The sequence below is a fragment of the Pipra filicauda genome, unplaced genomic scaffold (assembly GCF_003945595.2).
Source record: "Pipra filicauda isolate LSUMZ 115617 unplaced genomic scaffold, ASM394559v2 scaffold23_size5868930_pilon, whole genome shotgun sequence".
NCBI lineage: Eukaryota > Metazoa > Chordata > Aves > Passeriformes > Pipridae > Pipra > Pipra filicauda.
This window is the reverse complement of record NW_024104354.1, coordinates 3,624,042-3,649,276: the sequence shown is the minus strand read 5'-3', so window position 1 is coordinate 3,649,276 and position 25,235 is coordinate 3,624,042. Positions and strand designations below refer to the sequence as shown.

Here is a 25,235-nt window from a genome sequence, read left to right as displayed (position 1 = left end):
GTTTCCATTTTTCAGGCAGAGAGGTGGGGCAGTATTAGACTAATTGCTTTGCTCAAGGTCACCCATGATGTCTATGGATGTATGTGATTAACTAGGGCAATGGATCCTTGGTCCCCTGATTCACAAAAATATTTGTCACGGAGTTAGATTTCTGTACTCTGTACATCAGAAGATTGAAACTCCTATTTCTAAATATCAAATATTATATCTGACTCTTGACTCATTAACCAATGAGTCAACAGCAACAACAAAAATTGCATACAATTTTACTTCCTGAAAATTATTTGTCCTTTGCATACAAATGGGGCTGGAGCCTTTTTTCTTCTTCGCATGCATTTGATGTCCCAAAAAAGATATAAAGGGTCAGATTCTGCAGTCGAAATTTACAAGTAATAATGTCTTGCTATGTGTGAAATAGGAAGTCTCAAAGAACTATATAACGCAGTTTAACTGTGTTTAACTACGTAACACAGTAGAACTTTTACCCAAGTTTATTCTTAAGATGTGTGGAAGAAACTTCTCTACTTATCACTTCATTATCCTTTTCTACCTACAGATACAGCTATAAAGGTACAGGCAGCAAAGGACAAAGCAAGACAAGCCAACAGTACTGCAAATGACATCCTGGCCCAAATTAAAGACCTCAATCAGAATCTCCTGGGCTTGAAAAACAACTACAGTAAACTTACAGATGATGTGGCCAAAACAAATGCTGTTGTGAAGGATCCTATCAAGAACAGTAAGATCTTTTTGGGTTGTTTAGTGGTGGGTTTTTTTCAGTTTGTGGTTTTCATTTCACATCTCAAAATGAAACAGAGACACTCCAGAATTGCACTCATATAGCATTCTACAGTATGCTGGAATAAAAGGAATCTCTATCACTTCTATTTTCTGGACTTCTTATATATGAAAAAGGACAAACTAACAATTCTGTGATTCTGTGAAAAGAATTTTAAATCTTAATGCTAGTAGTTCAAAGAAAAGCTCATGTCAGCATGATGAAAATGTAATGGATAGATTTGTTCCACAGACTACTTTTTAAAGTATTTAGGAGGTGAATAATCAAAGGTTCTGACTAGCAATTCACCACTTGATTCAAGTAAAATAGCCCACACTGTACCTGTCTTCAGTCAATCAGATAATCAGTCCTTGGAGAAATGCATGACTTCTTTCTTATACATTACTATTTTTGGTAGAGCACTGAAGATGCTTAAGAAGAAAGAAAGAAAGGAGATTCTGGGAATGAACTTTTGTCTGCTTTTTTTTTTTTCCCCACCACGGTTTCTGTTATCAAATGTGATAATTGCTTTAGCATTTTCACTTTGGTTATGATGGATAACGGATTAATTCTAAATTACAACACATTTTATGGTAGATTGTTAGACCCTCTCCTACAGAGTACACAATCAGGGCTGACCACAAAACCAGAGGGTCTTTAGAAAATTACAGAAGGACTAATTTCTTAGCTACCCTGGGCTCCCCAGCTTGTTGTCAGCTTGATGAAGCTGGGCACCTAAAAACATACAATTTAGGAGGTTTTCATTCTCATTCTATGGACAAATATCCTCTTCCAATTGATTCTGTACAATGTCCTGATTGTCCCTAGTCACCTTTATTTTGTTTGCATTGAATAGTGGTCTTAACTCTTGCAAACTGTTTCATGTCAGATAAAGCTTAACTGGAAGATGTTCTCCAGAAGTACACTTCTACCATTCTTCAATTGTTAATAGATACTCAGATTACAGAATGAGATTAAAGTAATGTAAACCATTCCAGATGTATAAAGTGAATATGTTGGCACTCATGACTACATGCTGAAGTAGACATAGCCTCTCTTCTATGTCAAAATTCAGGCCCTGAATTCTCATTTCGTAGATGTGCAGAGTACAAACGGTAAAAAGTTTTTTATAGACTCATCTTGTCCTTTATTTTACTTTACATGTCTGTTTAGATCTTCAAAATGTTCTCTTACGTTATCTTCTGTTTTTTCTCTTTTCTTTGTCTCCATATCTTGCCTGCAGAAATCTGTACGTACGTTTATCTTACTTGCAGCTTTTAGTGTGCATTTTCCAGTAAACGATGATTGACTGCTTACCACCAAAGCTTCTGCATGGTGCTCTATGTTTCACATTCATTGAAATAGCTAAATAGTCACTTTTTGAAAACTTTGAGATAAAGTGACTTACTTGGCAGTTTACCTTACGTGAAACCTTGAGAAGCATCTTGAAGGTTTGGTATGAGTGTTTGGGTGATGAACCAAAAACAAGATATGCAATAATTTCTGCTTTATCTAAGCATTATTTTTATTGCTATTACTATTATTTTCATGTAAAATACATTCTTTTGGTAAACGTGCTTTTGTCCCTTTCAATGTCATCCACAAAAGCCCACACCCTCATTCTAGCCAAGTGTTGTAATACTTAGATCTGCTGATGAATTGTCAAAAAAAGGCATTATTCACTAGCTTTGTGTTGAGAGGCAAAAAAGTAATTTGAAGCTTAAAGACAAAAGAGACAAAAATATCCATGTAAAATAATTAAGTGCACCTGAAAAAAAGAACATGTGCGGTTTACTGCCACTGTGTTTAAATCTGCTTTCAGTACACATACAGAATCTTAAGCTTGTGACCAGAATAAAGCTTTTTTCTATTTGTGCCCATTATAATTAATTCAAGAATTAATTTCAAATTCATTTTAACACTGTTTCAGAAATTACTAATGGAAACTAACCAGTTTTTGTTAATCTAGCATATTTCTTCAAAATTGGAGTTTAAAAAAAAGAGGAAAGCAAATATTTCATTCATAAATGCATTTCACTACAGGAAATGTTTTCCATTAGTATCATCCTGACCTGAAGCATAGTTACATCTTCAAAGTCCTGCTTTAACCCATGTTTTTGCTACTTTTGCTGTTTTAACTTGATTCTAAATATTCTGAAATTATCTTATTCTGTTCAAGTAGCTTCCTGGTCTATGTGTACCTCATAGTAGCATATACTATCATCTGAGCATAGTGTATGCAGAATTTTCTTGGATTTTGTTTTTGCAATGTCTAATTAGTCTCTGCCACTATTCTCTAAAACTCTGCCTTGTTCTTTCTTTTGAAGTTGCTGATGCAGATTCCAGTATTAAAACCCTAGAAAAGGAAGCAGATCGCCTGTTAGATAAAATCAAGCCAATCAAAGAACTTCAGGATAACTTAGGGAAAAACATTTCTCAAATAAAAGAGCTGATAAACCAAGCTCGGAAGCAAGCCAATTCGGTAAGTCCTCTTTCTCAAAAAAATGACCTTTTGAGTATTGATGGGATTTTATTTTCCACTTTTTTATTTCTTTTCCACAGTGTAAACCCTTCCTAATTCTAAACAGAGTAAAGAGAGAAAATAATGGAGTATAATTTCTCAGATAAAAAGAGAATATTCTGATGATTTTCATTCTGTGTCATTTTTTCATTTCAACCCTGCACTTGTTAAATTAATAACATCTGTAGGAACGTGTCTGAAAAGGTTATTATTTAAGTATTGTAGATGATAGTACAACAGAAAAGTCACAATATAATTGGTTTTTTGTGAAAACAAAAATGTATTTTTTTGTTTCAGCAATTATATTAAGCCCTAGATTTCATTTCATAGAACTTATATTACTCAAGAATGACACCAACTCAAATTCATTGAAATTGCTGAGTATATTTGTTTTTCCCATATTTTTGATTTTTCTTTGTCCAGTAGCAGCGTTGAGGACTCAAAATGGACTCTTGTCCATTTAGGGAGTTTGGAGTCCACCTCCCTGACTCAGCAATGCTGTCAACTTGAGGATCAGCTGGTTAATAGTGAGGTTATTCAGCTTGTGACCAAAATAACAAAGGGAAAAAAATCTTGAAGATGGTACTTAAGAAATCTTCCTCAAAAATGGTTGAAAAATAGTGGAAAGAAGCAATCTACAGGATACTAGGACACTGTGAAAGAAGTGCATTCCATATACTTGATGAAATTTGCACAGAGTAGAAAGACAGGCTACAGTAATGGTATGTTTTACTAAAGGCTTTGAAGTAATTAACTGCTCAACATTTCTGTGATAGGGAAATTGTGAATTTGGTCCTCTAATGGATCTCCTTTTTACCAAAGTTAGCCCTAAGCATAAGATGATACTATTATGTGCATTTCCTCTAATGCATAAACATGTCTAGCTGGGATTGAAATACCATTGTACTGTCATTATGTCTGTGCTGGCATTATGAAAGCAAACAGTAAAGTGTTTTTATCTGTGCTTAGAGCCTGAGGAAACTAGTACATGTATCCAAATGCATATGTCACTCAGCTGTGAAAATAAAACTTAGTTATGAATGCCAACTCCATTATGGACTATGTAAAAGCAGTGATAGACACAGCTGTTGGTTTAAAAATAATAGCGAAAAAGTGTCTTAAATTGGCATAATCAAAGATATTGCAAGAGAAAAATAGATCATTCTGACTACCCAATAGCAATATAATGTGATTCCTTTAGGAATGCTGTTTATTTTCCTGTCTGTATATTCCACTTACAGACTGTCTGTACTGCTAGAATTCCACTGCTGCTTGCATTAGACTGTTATATCTTCTAGCTATTTTTAGTCTATACAGTGTGTTCTTTCAAATCTGAATGCCAGAAAAGGCTTTTATGTCCTGTTAATAAACAATTCCAGAAAGAAAATTCCATTTCTACCTCCTCTGCATACCCAAGCAACTCCTTGGTACATGTAACAAAAAAATGTGAAGAAAAAAGAGTATATTTTTATAATTAGTTGGAAGCATCCATAGTTAATTCTGGAATAATAAGCAGTGAACTGAATTCTTTCTGCTGTGCTTTTTTTTTGAAGATCAAAGTGTCCGTGTCCTCTGGAGGCAATTGTATTCGCACATACAGACCAGAAATAAAGAAGGGAACATACAACACCGTCATTGTCAATGTGAAGACTGTAGTTGCTGACAATCTGCTTTTTTACCTTGGAAGTGCCAAGTTTGTGAGTCTGTCTCCTGCTTTTCATGTCAGAGTTGCTCGATCAGATCAGACTACTGACAAATATAGAGGATGAGAAAGGCTTTTTTTTTCTCACAGAGGCTTCAAGGCAGTAGTAGAGGGTCTAAGATAATCTAGACATATACTGTCTTTGGTATTAATATAGAAACTTCTAATATATGACCAGCAAATTTTTAACATATATCTTTATTTTAACTAAATATGAAATAGCAGGCTTGTACATGAACTACATTAGAGCTTTAAAATTCTTGGTGTAACTAGAGAAATTTTGGAGTTGGCTGTGCATTTTCCCTTGGGAACGATGTAGCTAATCACATTGCATCTGTCAAACCTTCTATTTATTGTCATTTTAAGTCAAGACTACAATTTCAAGCATAGCAATGGTGACTGATTCAGTTTCCTATGAGGCCTGTAGGAGGTAAACTTCTAGAATAACCAAAAATAATTCAGTAAGTGGAAAATGTATTCTATTACCAACATTTTAAACTATGTATTTTATTTACCTAATACAAAATGAAAAGGCTAGATGTCATCGTGTATCCCAACATCTTTCTGCCATCCAGGGGATATTTCAACAATATTTTTCCGAGTTTAATCCCTCTCTCAAGGGCTAAAATATTAACATTTATATAAGTCTGGCAGTCATTTACTCACTTCTCTCATCACTGAGAGAAATCATTTGCCATGTTTGGCTTAAGATTCCTTGTTTGAACCAATGAAAGGAGGAAAAAGAGAGTCATTTTAGATCACTCTGAGAATTAATGTTCATACTCTAGTGTCTATATCTGGGCTTCTCATGCCTCATTAGACCTGAAATGTGAAGGTTTCTGGAAAACTTCCTTAATTAAAATATGAGATTGCTTTTTGTATTTTACATGTAGACTGACTTCTTGGCCATAGAGATGCGCAAAGGCAAGGTGAGCTTCCTGTGGGATGTAGGATCTGGAGTTGGACGAGTTGAATATCCAGATTTGACGATTGATGATGGGTTTTGGTACCGTATTGAAGCCTCCAGGTAAGTATATATTTCATTTCCAAGATTTTAGAAAAAATGGTCAATATGAGAAATTCTAGTTTGGTTTAATGAAAGCTTTTGAACCTACATCCATTAGTACCAAAAGTGTATACACTACAATTACTTTTGAAATGTGAATTGTTCTGTGTCAAGAATTCATTTTAATCATATAGTTCCCCTCTAGCATCAAGAATCTATGACTGATTATATTCCCTTCTATTTACCTGTCACTCTATTGATTCTCTTCTTCAACTAGCTTCCTTTTAAAATCGGTTACAGGTTTTGGCACTCAAATGGATAACTACTATGCCTTTCTCCTTGAGTTTTAAAGAGGAGCATCTTTTCTGAATTTCTGGTCTTGAGACAGTACTGCAAATGAGTGGTCTGTCATACAGCAGTATCTTGATTCTCAACTCAAAATGCTGTTTCCATAGGCAAAATGTCTTATCAAACTGGAGATATTTAAAACAGATAGAGTTTATGAAAATTAAAGAGGAAATATTCTGGAAAGTTAAAATACATTTTGTAGTTTGAGATCCATTGTTTAATGCTTTTGAACTTTAGAAATATAGATACATAAATATTCAAATTCCAAATTTGTTAGCTGAAGCTTATATTTTCCACTCAAATACCAAACATATGACATATGGTGTAGTAATTACAGCATAAGGATTGCATAACTTTATAGCCTTTATCTTAAACAGATCTCACTAATTTAGATAACATCATCTGTATTGTAATTTGATAGAAAGCTGAGTAATTTCTCCTGCGTCATTACAGTTAATTTCACAGAGTACTAAGCATAGCACAGACAATATAGTCAGAAAATGAGAGAATGAAGCAGAAAGAAAACAAAGCACTATAATTTTGGTTACATGCATAGCTCTCAGAGGAGGAAATGGCATCCAGTTTAAATAATTTAGTGAAATCACAGATATCAGGCATTCCGAGCAGAGAATTAAATAAAATTATGGCACCATCTCCAGAAGCTGGCTTAATGAAACCTTATTGCTAGGAAAATACAAACTGGGGTACAATACGAATTGTTGAAATCTTCACCAGTTCATATTATGCATACTGAAGCAGCTTCATGACACAGTAATGCCAGGCTTTCATTTACAAGAAAGCTGCTTCAGCAGAATATGGAGCCAGGACATGGTATAAAATTCACGCATGCTACAAAAGCCCATTACCTATTAGCTGGTTGTTCCGGATATATAGGGTGTGCTTGCCATTAGTTTTGAATAAAGTGCTGGATCAGCTATTTAGAACGATTACAGCTGCACAAATCAAAAGTACATAGCAGTGTTTGGGAGAATTACACTGCAGAGGCATTAGTTGGATTTGTGGGATTAAGATGATGAGCTTGGAACTGATTTTGCATTCTTAAGGCAGACTTCAGAAAATGTACCCTATAGAAGAGTCTTCAACTTTGAATATTTTAGTCCATTTGATAGCTTTTCTCTAACTCCCTTCATAAGCTGTTGAAGAGTTTTACTCATTTCTTTGCCTCACACGTTTTCTCTTAATTTCTGCTCAGTTCCAGCCACAGACTTTTTCAGCCTGACATAACCACCTGAACAGCTGGAGCAGGGCATGTGTTTAGAATGTGGACATAAAATGAAATTTTGGCCTTGCTGAATTTTGCCATAGTTTTCAGTGGTGGCAAGCATTAACAATAATAATTATATGGTGTTAAACCCACCATGGGTTGATAGGAGTTCTTAATCAAGGATCCCAAAGGGACTTAAACAAAAAAGACATGTGGTGGCACAGAAGTTGGGAAATTCTTAAGGTCACTCAGCATTCTGAATGAAATCTAAATATGAAAAATCTGACTGTTGAGTAATGTTCAGAGGTATTCAGTTGATGCCTGCACCAAAATTTCCAGTTATTTAAGGCTAAATTGATAATAACTGGATCTGTTTTCCAGGGACACTTTTAATTTTCATCACCTTTTTATTTAAAGCACACTGATCCTTTACATTTTATCGTATATGCAGAGGTTAGAAAGGAAATGTTTTGAATTCTTTTTAATGGAATTGAAGTAAAATTTATTTATTCCTATAGGAATAAATAAAGGAATTCCCTATACTTTGATGGTACAGGAGTTTAACAAATGTCACTTACAGAGTTACCTGCTTACAGAGACAAATCTAATTGGCATCAAGAATTGCAATCAATCAAAGTTTCAATTAACAAAGGAAAATCTGGCATAACAGTATGTGACAAAATAATTTAAAGGAGATTTACAACATGCAGATAATGTCAATTTTGTGAGACAGTCAAATGGATGAGAGAATATTTTTGAGACTCACTAGATCAGTAAAGCAATGTCACTTCAATTCAGCAGGCCTCAGTTAGGAGCAGAACCTGATTAGTTTTGATTTTAATCAACTGTAATTTAAGTATTACCGTTGTTTTGATTGTTAATGACAGAGTTTAAGCAGTGCCCTTCCTTTGAGGACAAAGGATGCTTGAATCACAAGTTCATTTTAGACACATCCAGTGTAGCTCAGCAAGAATTCAGTCTTAAACTACTGTAGCATTTCTAAACCATGTTTTTCAGTGAAGTTTTTCTGTGCTTTCAAGGGGTCAAGGAGCAGAGGTTTCTACATGGTGTTTTGTAATCTAATGTTGATTACTCGCAAAAGTCATCTCATTTACCTCGTGCATCTCCTAAAGAGCAAACACTGCATATGTGATATTACATAAATTTTTCATAGAATCATAGAATATGCTGAGCTGGAGGGGACCCTCAAGGATCATGAAGTCACCCCAAGAATCACTCTATGTGCCTGAGAGCATTGTCCAAATGCTTCTTGAACTTAGACAGGCTTGTTTCTGTGACCACTTCTGTGGAGAACCTGTTCCAGTGCTCAACCACCCTCTGGGTAAAAAAACTTTTCCCTGATATCTAACCTAAACCTCCCCTGATTCAGCTTCATGCCATTTCCTCGAGTTCTGTCACTGGTCACAAGAGTGAAGAGATATGTACTTGCCCCTCTGCTTCCCCTCATGAGGACGTTGAAGACTGCAATGAGATCTTCCCTCAGTCTCCTCTTCTCCAGGCTGAACAGACCAAGTGACCTCAGCTGCTCCTCCTACGGCTTCCCCTCCAGACCCTTCACCATCCTTGTGGCCCTTCTTTAGCTGGTCTCCAATAGCTTAATGTCTTTTTTATAATGTGGTGCCCAAAACTGTACACAATGTTCAAGGTGAGGCCGCACCAGGGCAGAGTAGAGTAGGACAATCACCTCCTTCCACCAGCTGGCTATGCTTTCCCTGTCCCCTGTCCCCTCCTGGCTGCCAGGGCACTGCTGACTTGTATTCAACTTGCTGTTGACCAGGACTCTCAGGTCCCTTTCCACAGTGCTGCTCTCCAGCCTCTTGTTCCCAAATCGGTACACACAACCAGGAGTGCCCCATCCCAGGTGCAGAAACTTGCCCTTGTTAGACTTCATACAGTTGGTGATCGCCCATTTCTGATTTTTTAAGGTCTCTGTGCAGGGCCTCCCTGCTCTTGAGGGAGTCAACAGCTCCTCCCAATTTAGTGCCCTAATCAGTGCCTTTTTGCATGTCAGCCACACAGTGCTGGTACATCTTCTGTAATCCTCCAGTTTTACAGAACTGACTATCACTAGAACAATATCTTCTAACCTGATGACTTGTCATGCACAGGATAGAAATGTCTTTTTGCTGTCAAGTTAGCCAGGATCTTCCTTTAAGCTCCATTGTCCTCCATAAATAAGAGAGAATTATTTATGGCAGAGACTCCATTGTTAGCATTTCAGTTTGTTTGAAGATGAAAGACATGCATACTATTTGTGAATTATTAGACACCCTAAAATGTGTCAGTCTGCTCAGTGACTTTTGCATTATTGCACTTGAATGTTTTTAAACTGGAATCCTGATTTCAGCACAATATAGACTGGAACTTTCAGAAAGTTACTTGCCAGTAACTTTCAGAAAGCATCAGATTTTCACAGTTTTAAAAAGGCTTTTAGTAACTTTGTCTTTTGACAGTTATTACATTGAAAACTTTTATCCTTTAAAGGGCTTCACATCAATAAACCTTCTGTAATAAACCAGTTGCAACTTAGACGCACACAAGTCCATGGGAATGGGATTCACCCAAGACAACTGAGGGAGCTGGCAGAAGATCTCACCAGGCCACTTTCAATCATTTACCATAAGTCCTGTTCAACTGGGGACATCCCAGGTGACTGAAAGTTGGTAAATGTGACACCCATTTATAAGAAGGGTCAGAAAGAGGATTCAGGGGATGACAGGGCTGTCAATCTGACCTTGGTGCCAGGGAAGGTCTTAGAGCAGATCATCTTGAGAGCAATCACACGACATGCACAGGACAACCAGGGGATCAGGCCCAGCCAGCGTGGGTTTACAAAAGGCAGGTCCTGCTTGACCAACCTGATCTCCTTCTATGAAAAGGTGACCCACTTAGTGGGTAAGGGAAAAGCTATGGATGTTGTCCACCTAGACTTTAGCAAAGCCTTCGACACCGTTTCCCACAATGTTCTCCTGGAGAAACTGGCTGCTCAGCGCTTGGGCAGGTGCACTGTTTGCTGGTTCAAAAACTGTGTGGATGACTGAGTCCAGAGACTGATGGTGAATGGAGTTACATCCAGCTGATGCCCGGTCACAAGCGGTGTTCCCCATGGTCACTGTTGGAGTCAGTTCTATTTAACATCTTCATCAACGACCTGGACAAGGGGATCACAGGCACCCTCAGTCAGTTTTTAGATAACACCAATTTGGGTGGGAGTGTTGATCTGCTGGAGGGCAGGAAGGCACTGCAGAGGGATCTAGACAGGCTGGATCGATGGGCTGAGTCCAACTGTAGGAGGCCAAATGCTCGGTCCTGCACTTGGGTCACAACAACCCCAGTCAGCACTACAGGCTGGGGGCAGAGTGGCTGGAAAGCTGCCCCTTGGAGGAGGACCTGGGGGTGCTAGTCAACAATGGTTGAACATGAGCCAGCAGTGTGCCCACATGGCCAAGAAGGCCAATGACATCCTGACCTTTATCAGCAATAGTGTGACCAGGAGGATAATCAAAGTGATCATCCCCCTGTACTCAGCACTGCTGAGGCCACATCTCGAATCCCATTTTCCATTCTGGGCCCCTCACTACAGGAAAGACATTGAGATGCTGGAGTGTGTCCAGAGAAGGGCAGTGGAACTGAGAAAGGGTCTGGAACATAAGTTCTGTGAGGAGCGCTGAGGGATCTGGGATTGTTTAGCCTAGAGAAAAGGAGGCTTGGAGGAGATCTTATCACTCTCTATTCTAAATCAAGGAATTCCCTAAATACAGGATGTCAGTGTCTTCATTTAGCTTATTCAATAGCCTAAGTTCTGTAGTTTTCCTTGCTGTGCTCTACATGTAAGTTCTTGAAGTAAAGATTTATTTAACTTTTAGTTTGCTTCTTATTTCAACATTCCAAGCCAGTCATGTTAGTTTTGGGTTTGTTTTTTTGTTTTCTAATTAGGCAAAAAGGAATTTTGCATCTTTGCATGCAACAAAGTTCAGGATTTTAGAAAATCAAAGGATTTTTTTTTTACCTTTCTGGTTGGGACTTGGCAGTATCTTGATGGGATGGGCATGTAACTTTTTATCTAGAAAAGCTATATATGGAAATTTTTTGGTGAAGTTTATAAACTATATTTAATTGTATTTCTTTCTTTCCCTAGAAACTTTTTTCACAAATATAGATATAAAATTTTTTTCTGAGAAAAATCACCATTTTGTCTAGCTTGAGAACAGGCACTGATTAATTTTTAAAGTCCAATCAGGTAGCCAGTAAAATATCACATGTAATCTAAAAAAAATGATAGTCATTCTTGATAGGTATACACTCTTTGTAAGATGTTATGGAAAAAAAGAGAGTTTTGTTTTAAATGGTGCTTTTCTACATTAAGTATGAAACGTGTAAGTTAGCAAAGTTCCAGTGGTATCCATGCTGTGTGTTTCAGTGCTAGTTAGATTTCAAGATCTGGCATACATGTTAGAAATTTCCAAATCAACATGACAGTCATCATGGGAAATCCAGCATCCTATTAAAAATGAGATAAAGTAGCAATTTCCAAAGTTATCTATAAATCCACAATATTCGATGACCCTCTGCCTCATCTCCCCACCATACCTTTACCACATTACTAAACATACTAAATACTTCATGACAAGATTTAGGTCATATTCCACGCTTATTTCTACAATCATATTATGGCCCCATAAATTATGTGTGTTGATTATGATCCATCTGTTTGGGACAAAACACTCATTTAAAGTGTGACTAAAAGTACCTAATAGCTTACTTCTGTTAAGTAGTCACCTTTCTGTGAAAAGCTACTATCCATACTGCTGTAAGCTAAAGTAATATTAAGCAACTTATTGCAAAGGATTCAAAATTATTCAAGCTTCCTTTGAAATACCTTTCTATATATCTGAAAGACTGGGAGGAATCATCTTTCCACAGTCTATTCCTTCTGTTGTAAATACATGTCAGCAAACTCTTTCTGTGCCAGTTACTACATTAATATAACCTAAGAAGTAGAAAACAAACTGATTCAGAAACTATTAACAAATGGGAAAGTCTGTTCTTGCTGTTGCTACCATCAGTATTTGATGTGATTCATAGAGGACTGTGCAGGAACATTCTTAATTGTAATGGGGTTTGTGCCTGTTTGATAAGCAACCAGAGAGCTCCACTGCAAAAAATGCAAACTCTGTGCATCACAGTGAAGGAAACTGAAGCACTTTATCACCTGATCATTCATTTCAATTCAAATATAATCTAATAAACCTTATGAAATTCAGAAATTTCATTTGGAACCTTACCTGCAACATTTGTTATGTCAAGAAACAACTACTTAACACTAATTTCATTACAGTAATTAAAAAAATGCAATTTCTTTTTTTTAGTCAAGCTCCATGTGTATAGTGAATTTTGTTCAAAAAGGACATTCAGGTGAGAAAAAAGTCTGGTTCTGTAATCATGTCTTTAACTTATGCAGGCATATTAGTCTGCTCATTTGTATCAAAATGGAGTATAATCAGATCACTAATTCATGCCTCTGTTAAAAGATACCATATAAAATGGACTTTTCCTATGTTTGGTGTAACTACTGACTTTTTATGCTTATATTATTGTTTTTAAATCTCTAGGACTGGGAAAAATGGCACAATATCAGTGCGAGCTCTGGATGGTCCTAAAGCCAGTATTGTACCAGCCACATTCAGTGCTGTCTCTCCACCTGGATATACCATTCTGGATGTAGATGTCAATGCCGTGCTGTTTGTTGGTGGTTTAACTGAAAAAATTAAGGTAATGTCTTGTCTGGTAATAGTGTATTAACTGGCTGCTTATATGGACAAGTTTTGTTATTGCTTAAAATAGAAATAGTAAATTTTAATATGCTGACATCATTGTAGTAGGTGCTTTAATAGCAAGTAGTACACCTGCACTCTAGAAAGATTTTTGGGATTTGCATACACCTAGGTGCACAGACCTGAGATTTCACTGCCCATGCTGCTAACTTCTAATCAGAGGTCCTATGGCTGGCTGTATTAATGCAGAGTTTAGCTCAAGTAACTAATTCATGCTGGTTAGCTTGATGCTTTACCTTGGACATACTGCTGCTCTGACAGGCTTTCAGTATCATTGTGACAGGAACTCATTTCTGTTTCCATACATTTCTGGTCTCCTAACAATATAACAGCATATTTTCCTTTGCATTCAGGGTTTTTTCTTCGTCATATATCCATCATATCACTTTCTCCTTTGAGGTCTACTTCTGGTATTTCTGCTTTATTTTCTTAATTTTTATTCCAATTTCCTCCCTTGTACTACCCTTCTTTTTAACTGCTACCTGCATCAGACCCTTGATCTATTTTCTCTTGGTTTTGCCTGTTCATTCTTCTGGTGACTTCTTCTACATTGTTAAATTTAAAGGGAGTGAATAGAAGTGAATAGAAAATTTATACCAAATAGAATGTGTGGAAATCTTAAAAAAAAAAGTTCTCCAATAAAAGCTAACTAGCACTTATTTTCCAGTGGCATTCATTACAAAACAATTTAAATTGACTATTTTTTTCCTGGTCGATATTTTGCCATTAAAAAAAAGCTAAAATTTAGACTTTCTCTAAGAGTGAACTCAAAGAATTTTTTTTACTCTAAAATTTGTATATGTCCTCAAGAGTTAAAATAACACCATATACAAAAAATTGAAATGCGAACCCCTGATGTCAGAACAACTGTTTTCAACCTCAGTAAGTTCTCCAAGTACTTTTTATCCTAGTCAGGAAAACCCTTCTGAATTCTTTTTTCTTCCAGGTAAATAAGGACAAGGGGAGAGGTAGGAAAGCAGTCTATTGTAAGTTTGATATGACTAGTTGTCATGGTTTGAGATCCCCAAAATCTAATTCCCTAGTCTAAGCCCCCTCCCCCATCTCAACCTAGTATAAGATGTGGGTTTTTTTCCAGACAAAACGCTAGACTCAGAATGGGGGAAAGGGAATATATTACAATGACTGTACAAATAAATATTATAATACATCTTTGAATCTGCTTTTTCATATTATTGGGATTTGGAGTGCTTTAGATTTGTCCTATGGTTTTGCCCACATCCCTTTTTACGTGCATCTTTGCAGTGTATTCAATAAGAAGGTTCATTTTCAGTTTTTACAAACATCTTTCATCTGACTTGAGTAGATGACTGTGATACTTAGATATCATGGATTTCTCAAAACTGACGTTAAGTTCATACTTGTTAATTAAAACCTTTCCAATTACCCTGGGAAATATCAATAGCACAATAATTTTTTTAAGTCATACTTTTCTTTGAATATTTTCAAATTGCTCTTCATGTTCTCTTGCAAGATCTTAATATTTGTAATTGCTGTATGTAAAACAGCAGGTGCTTGTCTACCTCAAATAGCTAAGTGTATAGATTTTTAATCAACTCATAGTGATGAAGTGAAATTTAAATGAAACAAGGTATTTTTAGAAAGAGAATTTTGATCTGAGTACTCTGTGTACTGTCAAATATTACTACCTTCATTATGGTACCATGTTATGATCTCGTAAGCACGTATGTGCAGTTAATGAGTTCTGATGCAACATGGGGTTTAATTGCTTTGCCACCTGCACGTTTTTCTGTATCCAAAGTTCAGCATGAACTTTACAGGTGTAACAGTTGAGTTCACACTTAGTCTTTTAGCTTGGACAGTCTGCTCCATTTCCAGGGTTTTAAGCATTAAGTAGAATTTCTATTGTGGCTGCTGTTAAGTTTGTAAATTGGTGCCAGTGGCTGAAAAATTCTGGCCCCATAGTTCTCTTTTGGAATCAGGAGAACCATGTCTATTGGACTGTGTGGATCCGATGGCCTGGCGCATCAGACCCACAAGAATACCAGGCTTTGGTTGACACTGACACTCAATGCACGTTAATGCTATCAGGACATGTGGGCCCAGAGACTATTTCCATTTCTGGGGCGACCGGAGGGTCTCAAGAGTTGACTGTGTTGGAAACTGAGGTGAGCTTGACCAGGAAGGACTGGCAGAAACACCCCATTGTGACTGGTCCAGATGCCCCATGTATCCTGGGCATTGACTACCTCAGGAACGGGTATTTCAAAGACCCAAAGGGACATAGGTGGGCTTTTGAAATAGCTGTTGTGGAGAAAGAGGCATCTAAGCAATTGAATTTGTTACTGGGCCACTCAGAGAACCCTTCTGCTGTGGGATTGTTGAAGGCTGAGGAACAGCAAGTGCCAATTGCCACTTCAACTGTGCATTGTCGGCAGTACGGAACAAACCGAGACTCTGTGATCCCTGTCCATAAGATGATTTGTGAGCTGGAGAGCCAAGGGGTGGTAGCAAGACCCATTCACCCTTCAACAGTCCCAGCTGGCCTGTGCGTAAGTCTGATGGAGAATGGAGACTGACTGTGGACTATCGTGGCCTGAATGAAGCCACCCCACCGCTGAGTGCCACCGTTTCAGACATGTTGGAGCCCCAGTGCGAGCTGGAGTCCAAGACAGCGAAGTGGTATGCCACTACTGACATTACCAATGCGTTCTTCTCCATCCCCTTAGCAGCAGAGTGCAGGCTGCAGTTTGCTTTCACGTGGAGAGGTGTGCAGTACACTTGGAACTGACTGCCCCAGGGGTGGAAACACAGTCCCACCGTCTGCCACAGACTGACCCACACTACAATAGAGAAGGGTGAGGCTCCAGAACACCTGCAATATATTGATGACATCATCCTATGGGGAGACACAGCAGAGGAGGTTTTTGAGAGATAAAATCCTCTAGATTCTCCTGGGAGCTGGTTTTGCCATCAAAAAGAGTAAGGTCAAGGGACCTGCCTGAGAGATCCAGTTCCCGGGGGTCAAGTGGCAAGGTGGACGTCATCAGATCCCAACAGAAGTCATCGATAAGGTCACAGCAATGACCCCACCGACCAGCAAGAAGGAAACACAAGCTTTTCTGGGTACCATAGGTTTCTGGAGAATGCACAACCCTGAGTACAGCCAAATCGTAAACCCTCTCTATCTGATAACCCGCAAGAAGAATGATTTCCATTGGGGCCTCGAACAGCAGCAAGCATTTGAACAGATTAAGCAGGAGATTGCCCACGCTGTAGCCCTTGGGCCAGTCAGGACAGGACCAGATGTGAAGAATGTACTCTATTCTGCAGCCGGGGATAATGGTTATTACTTTGCTTATTGTATTGTGAGCAAGATTCCTCATAGTCCTTTCTATGAAGTCTTAAATGAAAACCCAGATAGACCTTGAACAGGTGAGAGAGGGCAGCTCTTTGAATAGCCAGGAAAACTGATGGTGGAAACCAGAGCAGTTCCTTGTTCTCCAGGAATTGTTCTGCCTAGGCCTTCCCCAGAGTCTCAAATCTACATCATCTTTTTTTTTTTTCTCACATTTTCACTGATCAGTTGTTCTATAGGAGGGCTTCTAAGATTAGATACTACTCTTGATATTCAAAATATTAAGAAGCATCTTATGGTATTTGTGATTTTCATACCAGTTATGTTTTCAGACACAGCAGATCACTTTGAATTGCATTCTAAGGAGGTTTTTGTTTTCTGTTGCAGAAGTCAGATGCTGTAAGAGTCACCACCTTCACTGGCTGCATGGGTGAAACCTTTCTAGACAGCAAACCCATAGGACTCTGGAATTTCAGGGATATTGAAGGCGACTGCAAAGGGTGTGCTGTCAGGTAGGTAAAGCATTGTTTTTCATCTTCTTTAGAAACCTGTCATTACATTTGGTGGTAAGCATCAGGAATTTCCACAGCAGCCATCAAGGTCCAGTCTGTATGCAACAGAAGTTAGGCTGCAATTACATCAAATGTGGTCAATGTGTTATCAGAAGTAAGACTGATGGTGTAAGACTGGTGTAGCAGTGCTGCGGTGGAAAGACTTCTCACAACCGATAACCAGGATTAGTCAAAGCATGAGAGAGCATGAGAGCCATAGTGGGATTGAGTCTGGCTCATAGACAGCTGTGTTGTGGGTGCCTGCACCTCTTACACAGCATGAAGCAGAGTCAGGTGCCTCGAGATGACTTTCACAGTGTAGAAAGCAGAGACCCCCACAACAGAAAGGTGTTTCCGTTCTCAGAATAGGATGGGAAATCCTGTTCCTGTCTGTGACCGTGTAGTTGCAAGTAGGGTAAATGACCCATCCAGACAGGACCAAGTTTCACATATATAGGCTCAGAACTCTGTTTGGGAATTTTAAAACAAGTTAATTCCTTTCCAGATGCAGCCTTGTCCTCAGAGAGCTGCGATCTTCATTCCCCTTTCTGACCAAACTTATCTCACTTTGCTGTGTCATGTCTCAGCTTCAAAAGCTGAGGACCCTTATACAGAGGCACCACCTGATACTACAGCACAATCCAGGCCTGGGAATGATCATGTAAAAAGGACAGACTCCACGTCTCTCACATATTCACAGTGACCCTCTGCATGAAATCAGTTCTATTCTCTTAAATGTTCCTGTTTGTAGTGAATTTGGCAGTCTTAATGTTAGGTAAAATAGTTGTAGCCCCAGTCAGGGAAGAGTAGGCAATTTTTCAAACTAGCAGCCTAATTTTACGTCCTGCTAAGGCTTAGCCCTTTGAAAGTGTTGGAAATTTCAGTCATGAACTGAAACAATTTTGGAAGTACCAGAGAATTTCCTTGACAATAACTGTAGTAATAGTGTAGGTCTGCTTGCTTGGAGTGGGAGTGGTCGAGAGAGATTAAAAAAAGAATAGTAGATTGAAGATTTGTAGAAAACTGAATTACAAGTTTCCTTTTACTTTAACCCATTGTTCCAGTACCAGAAAGAGTCCTATTCTCGTGCAAAGTGTAATTGCAAAACTGTTAAGTGCAGCTATGGAAGGTAAGAGGACTACATTCAAGACCCTTGCATGTGTTCCAAGATAAATGGGAAACATGCTCCTGGCCAATATTTCACATGTAGGTCCTGTGTTCAAATTCAGTTATGTTTGTGATTAAATCAAAAGCTTGCTGTCTTGCAGCTGTCTGATCTGTGTGACAGAAATGGACAAAAAGTCTATCATAAAATCATACCAACCAAATTCAAGGCCTGATCTTTCCTGTTTTTTAATTTCGGGAATGTCAAAAATTATGAAGGAATTGATTGCGAGGTTTGTAAATTGTGGGTAAATAGAGAATCACAGTTTCCAGGGTTTTAATTCTTGGACCCTCCAGAAGTTGTAAAATCAGTAAGAATAATGAAACCAAGATTTATTAGAAGATGAAAGAGTACTTAATGCTATTTTACATTGAGGAATGCAAAATGAGTCATTACAGACCATGAGATAGATGTATGTGACATATTCCTCTTCCATCTTCCTCACAGATGCGTTTTTGTGTTGGACAGCTGATGAGCTGACCTTACAGCTTTACTTGTCAGAACAGAGTTTTGATATGAAATCAAACCAAGTTCAGGAGGGCTCCCAAGAGGTGTCCCCACACTCCCCTAGCCCCCCACTTTTTCTTTTAACCTCACAAGGCAAAGGAAAATGGTTGGTTTTGCCCCTTTTCAGCCCACAGGTGGCAGATGGTGAAGGGACGGTCCAGTTCGATGGTGACAGCTATGCCATGGTGAGCCGCCCAATCCGCTGGAACCCCAATATTTCCACAGTCATGTTCAAATTCAGGACCTTCTCATCAAATGCCCTGCTGATGTATCTTGCTACTGATGACTTGGTAAGAACAATCAGCTAACCTGTATACTCCTTACAGGTTTCATGCCGTCTTTGCAGTGGCTGAATTAATCAGATTATGGAAACGATTAGTAATTTAATGTATCACTGTCTTGGTATGATGTTGCCTGGTGTGATGCTTCACTGCTGTCCAAGTGAAGACAATGTTATAGTGTGGAGGTTGACTACCTAATGTTTACTGGCCGTGGAGCATTATGTTACACTGAGGGGAATTCCAGCTTTTCTGAAATTATTAATTAATTTTCATTTATTGCAAATGTGAATCTGTGCAAACATTTTCAGTTGTGGTTGTATATTCATAGTTTAAAATATTGCAGTATGAGGGCAGGGAGAATATAGAATTCCTACTGATATGAAGAAAAAGTTTGTGTTTAATGTGAGTGGCATTAAAGAGGATTGAATAGTGCAACAAACAGGATGCAATGGTGATCATATTTTTACAAGGTCTACAAATGGGGCCTTTTAGAGCTGAAATAGAGAATAGAAACATTAGTTATAAAGTTGCTCAAGATTTTTATTCATACACAGTATCAACTGTGTGTGGACAATAGGAAGAAATTTTTTATAAACACATCTGTCCAGTTCTGAATAACCCATCTTCAACATCTCTGATCCAGATTGACTTGCATGACTGACTGGGAACAGAATCCTTTCCTCAGCCCTTTCACATGGGCCAGAAATTAGGTGCAGCAGTTCTCGCCAATGTCTTGAAGAATTACTGAGAAGTCACTATTTTATAAAAAACATGTTTGTCTAAATCAGTCTTTTCCAAGCACTCCATGCTAAATTCCACGAGTTTGTGGTGCACTGTTGGGAACTAGGCGAACTACCATCAGACCTTCGTGCTGCAGTCATCATCACATTGTATAAGAAGAAAGGAATTAAATCAGACTGTTCAAATTACTGTGGTATTACTCTGCTCTCTACTGCTGGCAAAATCCTGGCAAGAATACTTTTGAACAGATTAATACCCACTATAGCAGAAGGAATTCTACCTGAAAGCCAATGTGGTTTCAGAGCCAACAGGAGCACCACAGGCATGGTATTTGTTCTCAGACAACTGCAAGACAAGTGTAGGGAACAGAATAAAGGTCTCTATGTAATCTTTGTTGACCTCACCAAGGCTTTCGATACTGTGAGCAGAAAAGGTCTATGGCAGATTTTGGAACGTTTAGGATGCCCCCCCAAGTTCCTTAAAATGATCATCTCACTACATGAGGATCAACACGGTCAAGTCAGATATGGTGATGCACTTTCTGAGCCCTTTCTGATTACCAATGGTGTGAAACAAGGCTGCGTTCTTGCACCGGATCTATTCACAATCTTTTTCACTATGATACTCCAAAGGGCCAGGGCAGACCTCAATGATCAGGACGGTATCTACATCCGATACCGTACTGATGGAAGCCTGTTCAACCTAAGGCAACTGAAGGCCCACACCGAGACCTTAAATCATCTTGTCCGGGAGCTGCTTTATGCTGATGACGCTACCGTTGTCGCCCACACAGAAGCAGCTCTGCAGCGTTTAACATCCTGCTTTGCAGACACTACTGAGCTTTTTGGGCTGGAAGTCAGCTTAAAGAAGACAGAAGTTCTCTGTCAACCTGCACCTCAGGAAGTCTTCCATCATCCCCATATCACCATTGGCCAATCAGAGCTTAAATCGGTCCAGCAGTTTAATTACCTAGGTAGCCTCATCTCCTTGGATGGTGAGATTGACGGAGAGATAGACAACAGGTTAGCAAAGGCATATAGTGCCTTCGGAAAGCTTCATAAAAGAGTTTGGCGAAATAAACACCTGAAGAAAGGTACCAAGATCAGTGTTTACAAAGCCATAGTGCTGTCTACCCTTTTATATGGTTCCGAATCATGGGTCATCTACCGCCACCACCTGCGTCTCCTAGAACGCTTCCATCAACGCTGCCTCCGTACAATCCTAAACATCCACTGGTCAGATTATGTGACCAATACATCTGTTCTTGAACAAGCAACAGTCACAAGTATTGAGGCCATGTTGCTGAGAACACAGCTGCGTTGGGCAGGGCGCGTCTCCAGGATGAAGGACCACCGCCTCCCTAAGATCTTGCTTTATGGTGAACTTGCCACTGGCTGCCGCATGAGAGGAGCCCTGAAGAGAAGATACAAGGACTCCCTGAAACAACATCTCAGCCTTGGCCATATTGATCACCATAACTGGTCTACTCTGGCCTCAAATCAGGAGGCCTGGAGACACACCATCTATAACACTGCTGCTTCTTTTGAGAACGCCCGCAGGATCACTCTTGAGGAGAAAAGACAACGCAGAAGGAACCGTGCCTCACAGAATATACCACCTAAGGAGTCTTTCTGTTGTGCCTTTTGCAATCGGACATGTCTATCTCGCATTGTCCTTATTAGCCACCAGCGTGCTTGTAACAAATGTGGATAGAGCCTTTCCCAAATCTTCATTTGTGAAGCTTAGCCATGAGATCAAGGAGGAGGGTGCTCCTCCTGACTGACTAAAAGAAAAGCTGGCATTTTATTATGATAATGAACTATTTGTGTAGTTTTTCTAATTAGCTTTTGTAATTGAATATTGAAAGTATAATTAATGTAATTATTTTAAATGATCTTGTATCATTATTATTAATTTATTTAGTTTTCTGCAAAAAATTATTTACTTGAGTGTCTGAATAACACTGGGAGCTGGAAGGCAACTGGACCCTGACACAGTTTGTCTCTGAAGATACTGTCCCACTGTATAAAAACTTTGCAGAGGCTCTTTCTAGTGATGCATGGATAGATTCTAAGTATCTAGAATACTGAGTTTGTTAAATTTTACTCTGAGAAAAGTTGGAACTGGCCATAAACAAAATCATAATTAAAATTTCTCTGATACATTCACATTCTGGGTCATAGTTCCAGGCATTACTTAATGCCTACCATGCTGTCCGGTTCCCTGGCTATTTGTTTTGCTCTTTGTATCCTGCCAGCTCCTTTTCTGTAGGTACTGGAACGTATATCATTGGTCCAGTCAGCCATCACCAGTTCCTGCTTAGATACTAGTGTCAGTGGTTGGTGAAAATAAGAGAGTTTGTAGCTTTCTGTTGCTTCATTAGTACAGATTACTCCCTGGGAATCCTGGTACCATCTTTGCTATTCTTGTTTTCTGCCTTGCGAGTATAAGTCTGGCTGAGGTATGTAGAAAATACTCTAACTATAGTAAAGATGTATCTTCAAAGCAGAGTATTAGTTACAGGTAGTTATAATGTCTATTTTTGTCTTCAATCCAACAAAATAGAAGTACAGACATCCCATCAAAAATCCAGATAAGTTTTTAGCAAAATTTCAGCTAAGTTAGCAATTCAGAAGAGAATAAAAGGGGAGAAAAAACTTATTGGCATCAAACTTTTGTATATTAGAATTCTGGGCAGTAAATGCCTGCTTTTTTTATTTTTAAAGCTTGAAAAAAGTTGTCTGATGTCAACTAAAAAGTGTTTATTTAATGTCATACGCCTCTAACCAAAAGGAACAAAAGTCATTATTGTGTATCTAATCCTTTTCATTAACAGAAGGATTTCATGAGCGTAGAACTGAGTGGTGGACGTATAAAAGTCAGCTATGATCTGGGTTCAGGTACAGCTTCTGTTATCAGCAACCAAAATCATAATGATGGCAAGTGGAAATCTTTCACTCTGTCAAGAATTCAAAAGCAAGGTAAGTTTCTGTGATGTCAACACCATGACTTTCCCAGTTACCTGTACAGTACAGCTAACCATCTAATCACAGGGAAGATGTTGTGGGAATGATAAAGTTCTAACGATTTAGCAACTTCTTTTGTTTAGATTACAGATCAAATGGGTCTTTCTGGACAGGTAGCCTATTTTTCAGGCATAATTCTCTTATACAATTACATAAATTGTATTCTAAAATTCTTTTGGGTGGGAAAAAAACCAAACCTTTTCATCAGTTCCCTGATGTTGTTCCAAATCATGAAACACACCAGTGTGATTTTTGTTAGGACAGCAATAGCTTTCGTGCTATACAGTCCTCTCATGCTCAGCATATACTAAAGCACTTAAAAAAAGCAATGACTTTATTACTGATAGTACAGTACCTCAGTAGATGAACACAACAACTATTTTATATCCCCTAATGATGTGTAGTGTGCCGCTATCTCAGTCTGCAGGGAAACAACTGGGAACATCTCCAGAAATTCTACTGATTCTTTAATCAGTTTGCTGGTGCAAAATGTGAAGTGGTGGCATTTGATAAGATCACAAAGAATGCTGGCTTCCATTGCTGGCAAATGCCTTTTTTTGTTTATAATCTAATTATAGGGCTGATATAATCTTACGTGAGACAAATTAATTTTAATTATGACAACTGTGGCATATTCTGTGCCTTTGTATTCTGAAGTTTTTCTGCATTCTGCATCTGCAGAGTCACCATGAGCCACTGAACACACTCCTCCTCCTCTGCCCCCTGCAGTTCCAGCTCTCTACCTGGCCTTTATACCTCAAACACAGTCCCTCTCCCTTGTCATTTGGCTGAAGTAGATCTGGGAGCTGAGACAGTGGCCAAAATAATTTGGAGCTCTCACTCGCAGATTTGCTGCACCTTTAGAGGAGGAATGCTTTATTGCTAGCCAGTTATATTAGTTGATATTTAACTCAGGAGATATTAAGATAAAATACAATGTTACATAATTGTAATTTATTAATGGTGTTCAAATATCATGTGTTTATAAAGAGGATACAGGTCTAGAAATGAAAGGAAAATGAATCTGTTTTTGGTAAGGTACAGCAGGAAAGTCTCTCCCACATTCAATTCTCAAGGAAGGAAGGAAGGAATCCTTCCTTTTCATCCCTGTGGTAGAACATCCCTATCTTTCTTGGGGACTGCTCAGCATTTTTCACTGAGTCTCATCTCTTTTACTGAACTTTATATTATTTATTAATCCATACATAAAAATATACATGGAACAAGCACTTAAATAAGATGGTTGTGTGTAGCGCATCACTGACTCCAGACTGAATTAGACATGACAGCAACTGACTGCTTTGGGTGTGAAAATGGTTTACAGTGACTGATCACCAATCTCTAAGGCACATAATGACAATGCTTAACCAAATTTTACACTAAAAAATCCTGTTCAAGTGGCAATTTTTGGACTGAGATCACAAATTAGACATAAAATGATCTCTTCTGTCTCAACTCTCCTGAAGTGTTAGCTCCAAAGCCCAGTGACACAAAGAAGACACCAAACTGAAACAGGTTTAGAGAATATATAAAAATAAAGCATACAGAACTGCTATAGTTATTCAGGTTGTTATGGAAACAGAGAAAAGTGCAGGTCTCTTCCCCTGCCCATAATTACACAATGTGGAAATCCAATATCTTAATTGCAAAATACAGCCCTCCTTGCCTCTCCCCTCACTTGCTAACCCTCCAAATATTTCTCTGTTGGTTTCTTACATTAAGACATCATTGTTCATGTCTAATATTTTGAAACTAATCTGAAATTTCTTTTAGCCAACGTATCAATTGTAGACATAGACACCAATGAAGAAGAGACCATAGCAACAGCTTCTACAGGCAGCCACTTTGGACTCAACTTAAAAGCGCATGAGAAAATATATTTTGGGGGGTTGCCAACCCTGAGAAATCTAAGGTAACATGGCTCAAACCAGTTTCTTCACCTTTGATAAGGGAATGTAAATACACTGTAATCTTATTCTCTGTATTTATTTCTCAAGTTTACTTGCAATGAGTGGTGAATTCCCTATATATATTGCCACAGCAGATGATGCTTTATTTGCATATATTATGTATTTCAGTGTATTTCACACAGCTCATCTTACACAAATACAATGGAAATAACAGTAGCAGTGCAGTACGTCTTTGTGATACTGTGCAAGAATCATGATGTAGCTGACTTTTTAAGTATTTTT

The 25,235-nt window shown here is 38.5% G+C and overlaps 1 protein-coding gene across 2 annotated transcripts in view; it reads left to right on the top strand.

Moving 5' to 3' along the window:
* Positions 1-25,235, top strand: part of LAMA2 (laminin subunit alpha 2) — a 289,789-nt gene that overhangs the window by 236,741 nt on the left and 27,813 nt on the right. The window contains exons 43-52 of one of the 2 annotated variants that reach the window (XM_039381758.1): positions 557-739; positions 2,022-2,027; positions 3,106-3,260; positions 4,853-4,996; positions 5,895-6,028; positions 13,214-13,373; positions 17,160-17,284; positions 19,123-19,285; positions 22,854-22,998; positions 24,817-24,955. In XM_039381758.1, coding sequence (XP_039237692.1) covers positions 557-739; positions 2,022-2,027; positions 3,106-3,260; positions 4,853-4,996; positions 5,895-6,028; positions 13,214-13,373; positions 17,160-17,284; positions 19,123-19,285; positions 22,854-22,998; positions 24,817-24,955 — 1,354 coding nt within the window. The remainder of the gene's footprint in view (positions 1-556; positions 740-2,021; positions 2,028-3,105; positions 3,261-4,852; positions 4,997-5,894; positions 6,029-13,213; positions 13,374-17,159; positions 17,285-19,122; positions 19,286-22,853; positions 22,999-24,816; positions 24,956-25,235) is intronic. The other variant, XM_039381756.1, reaches the window with a different exon arrangement.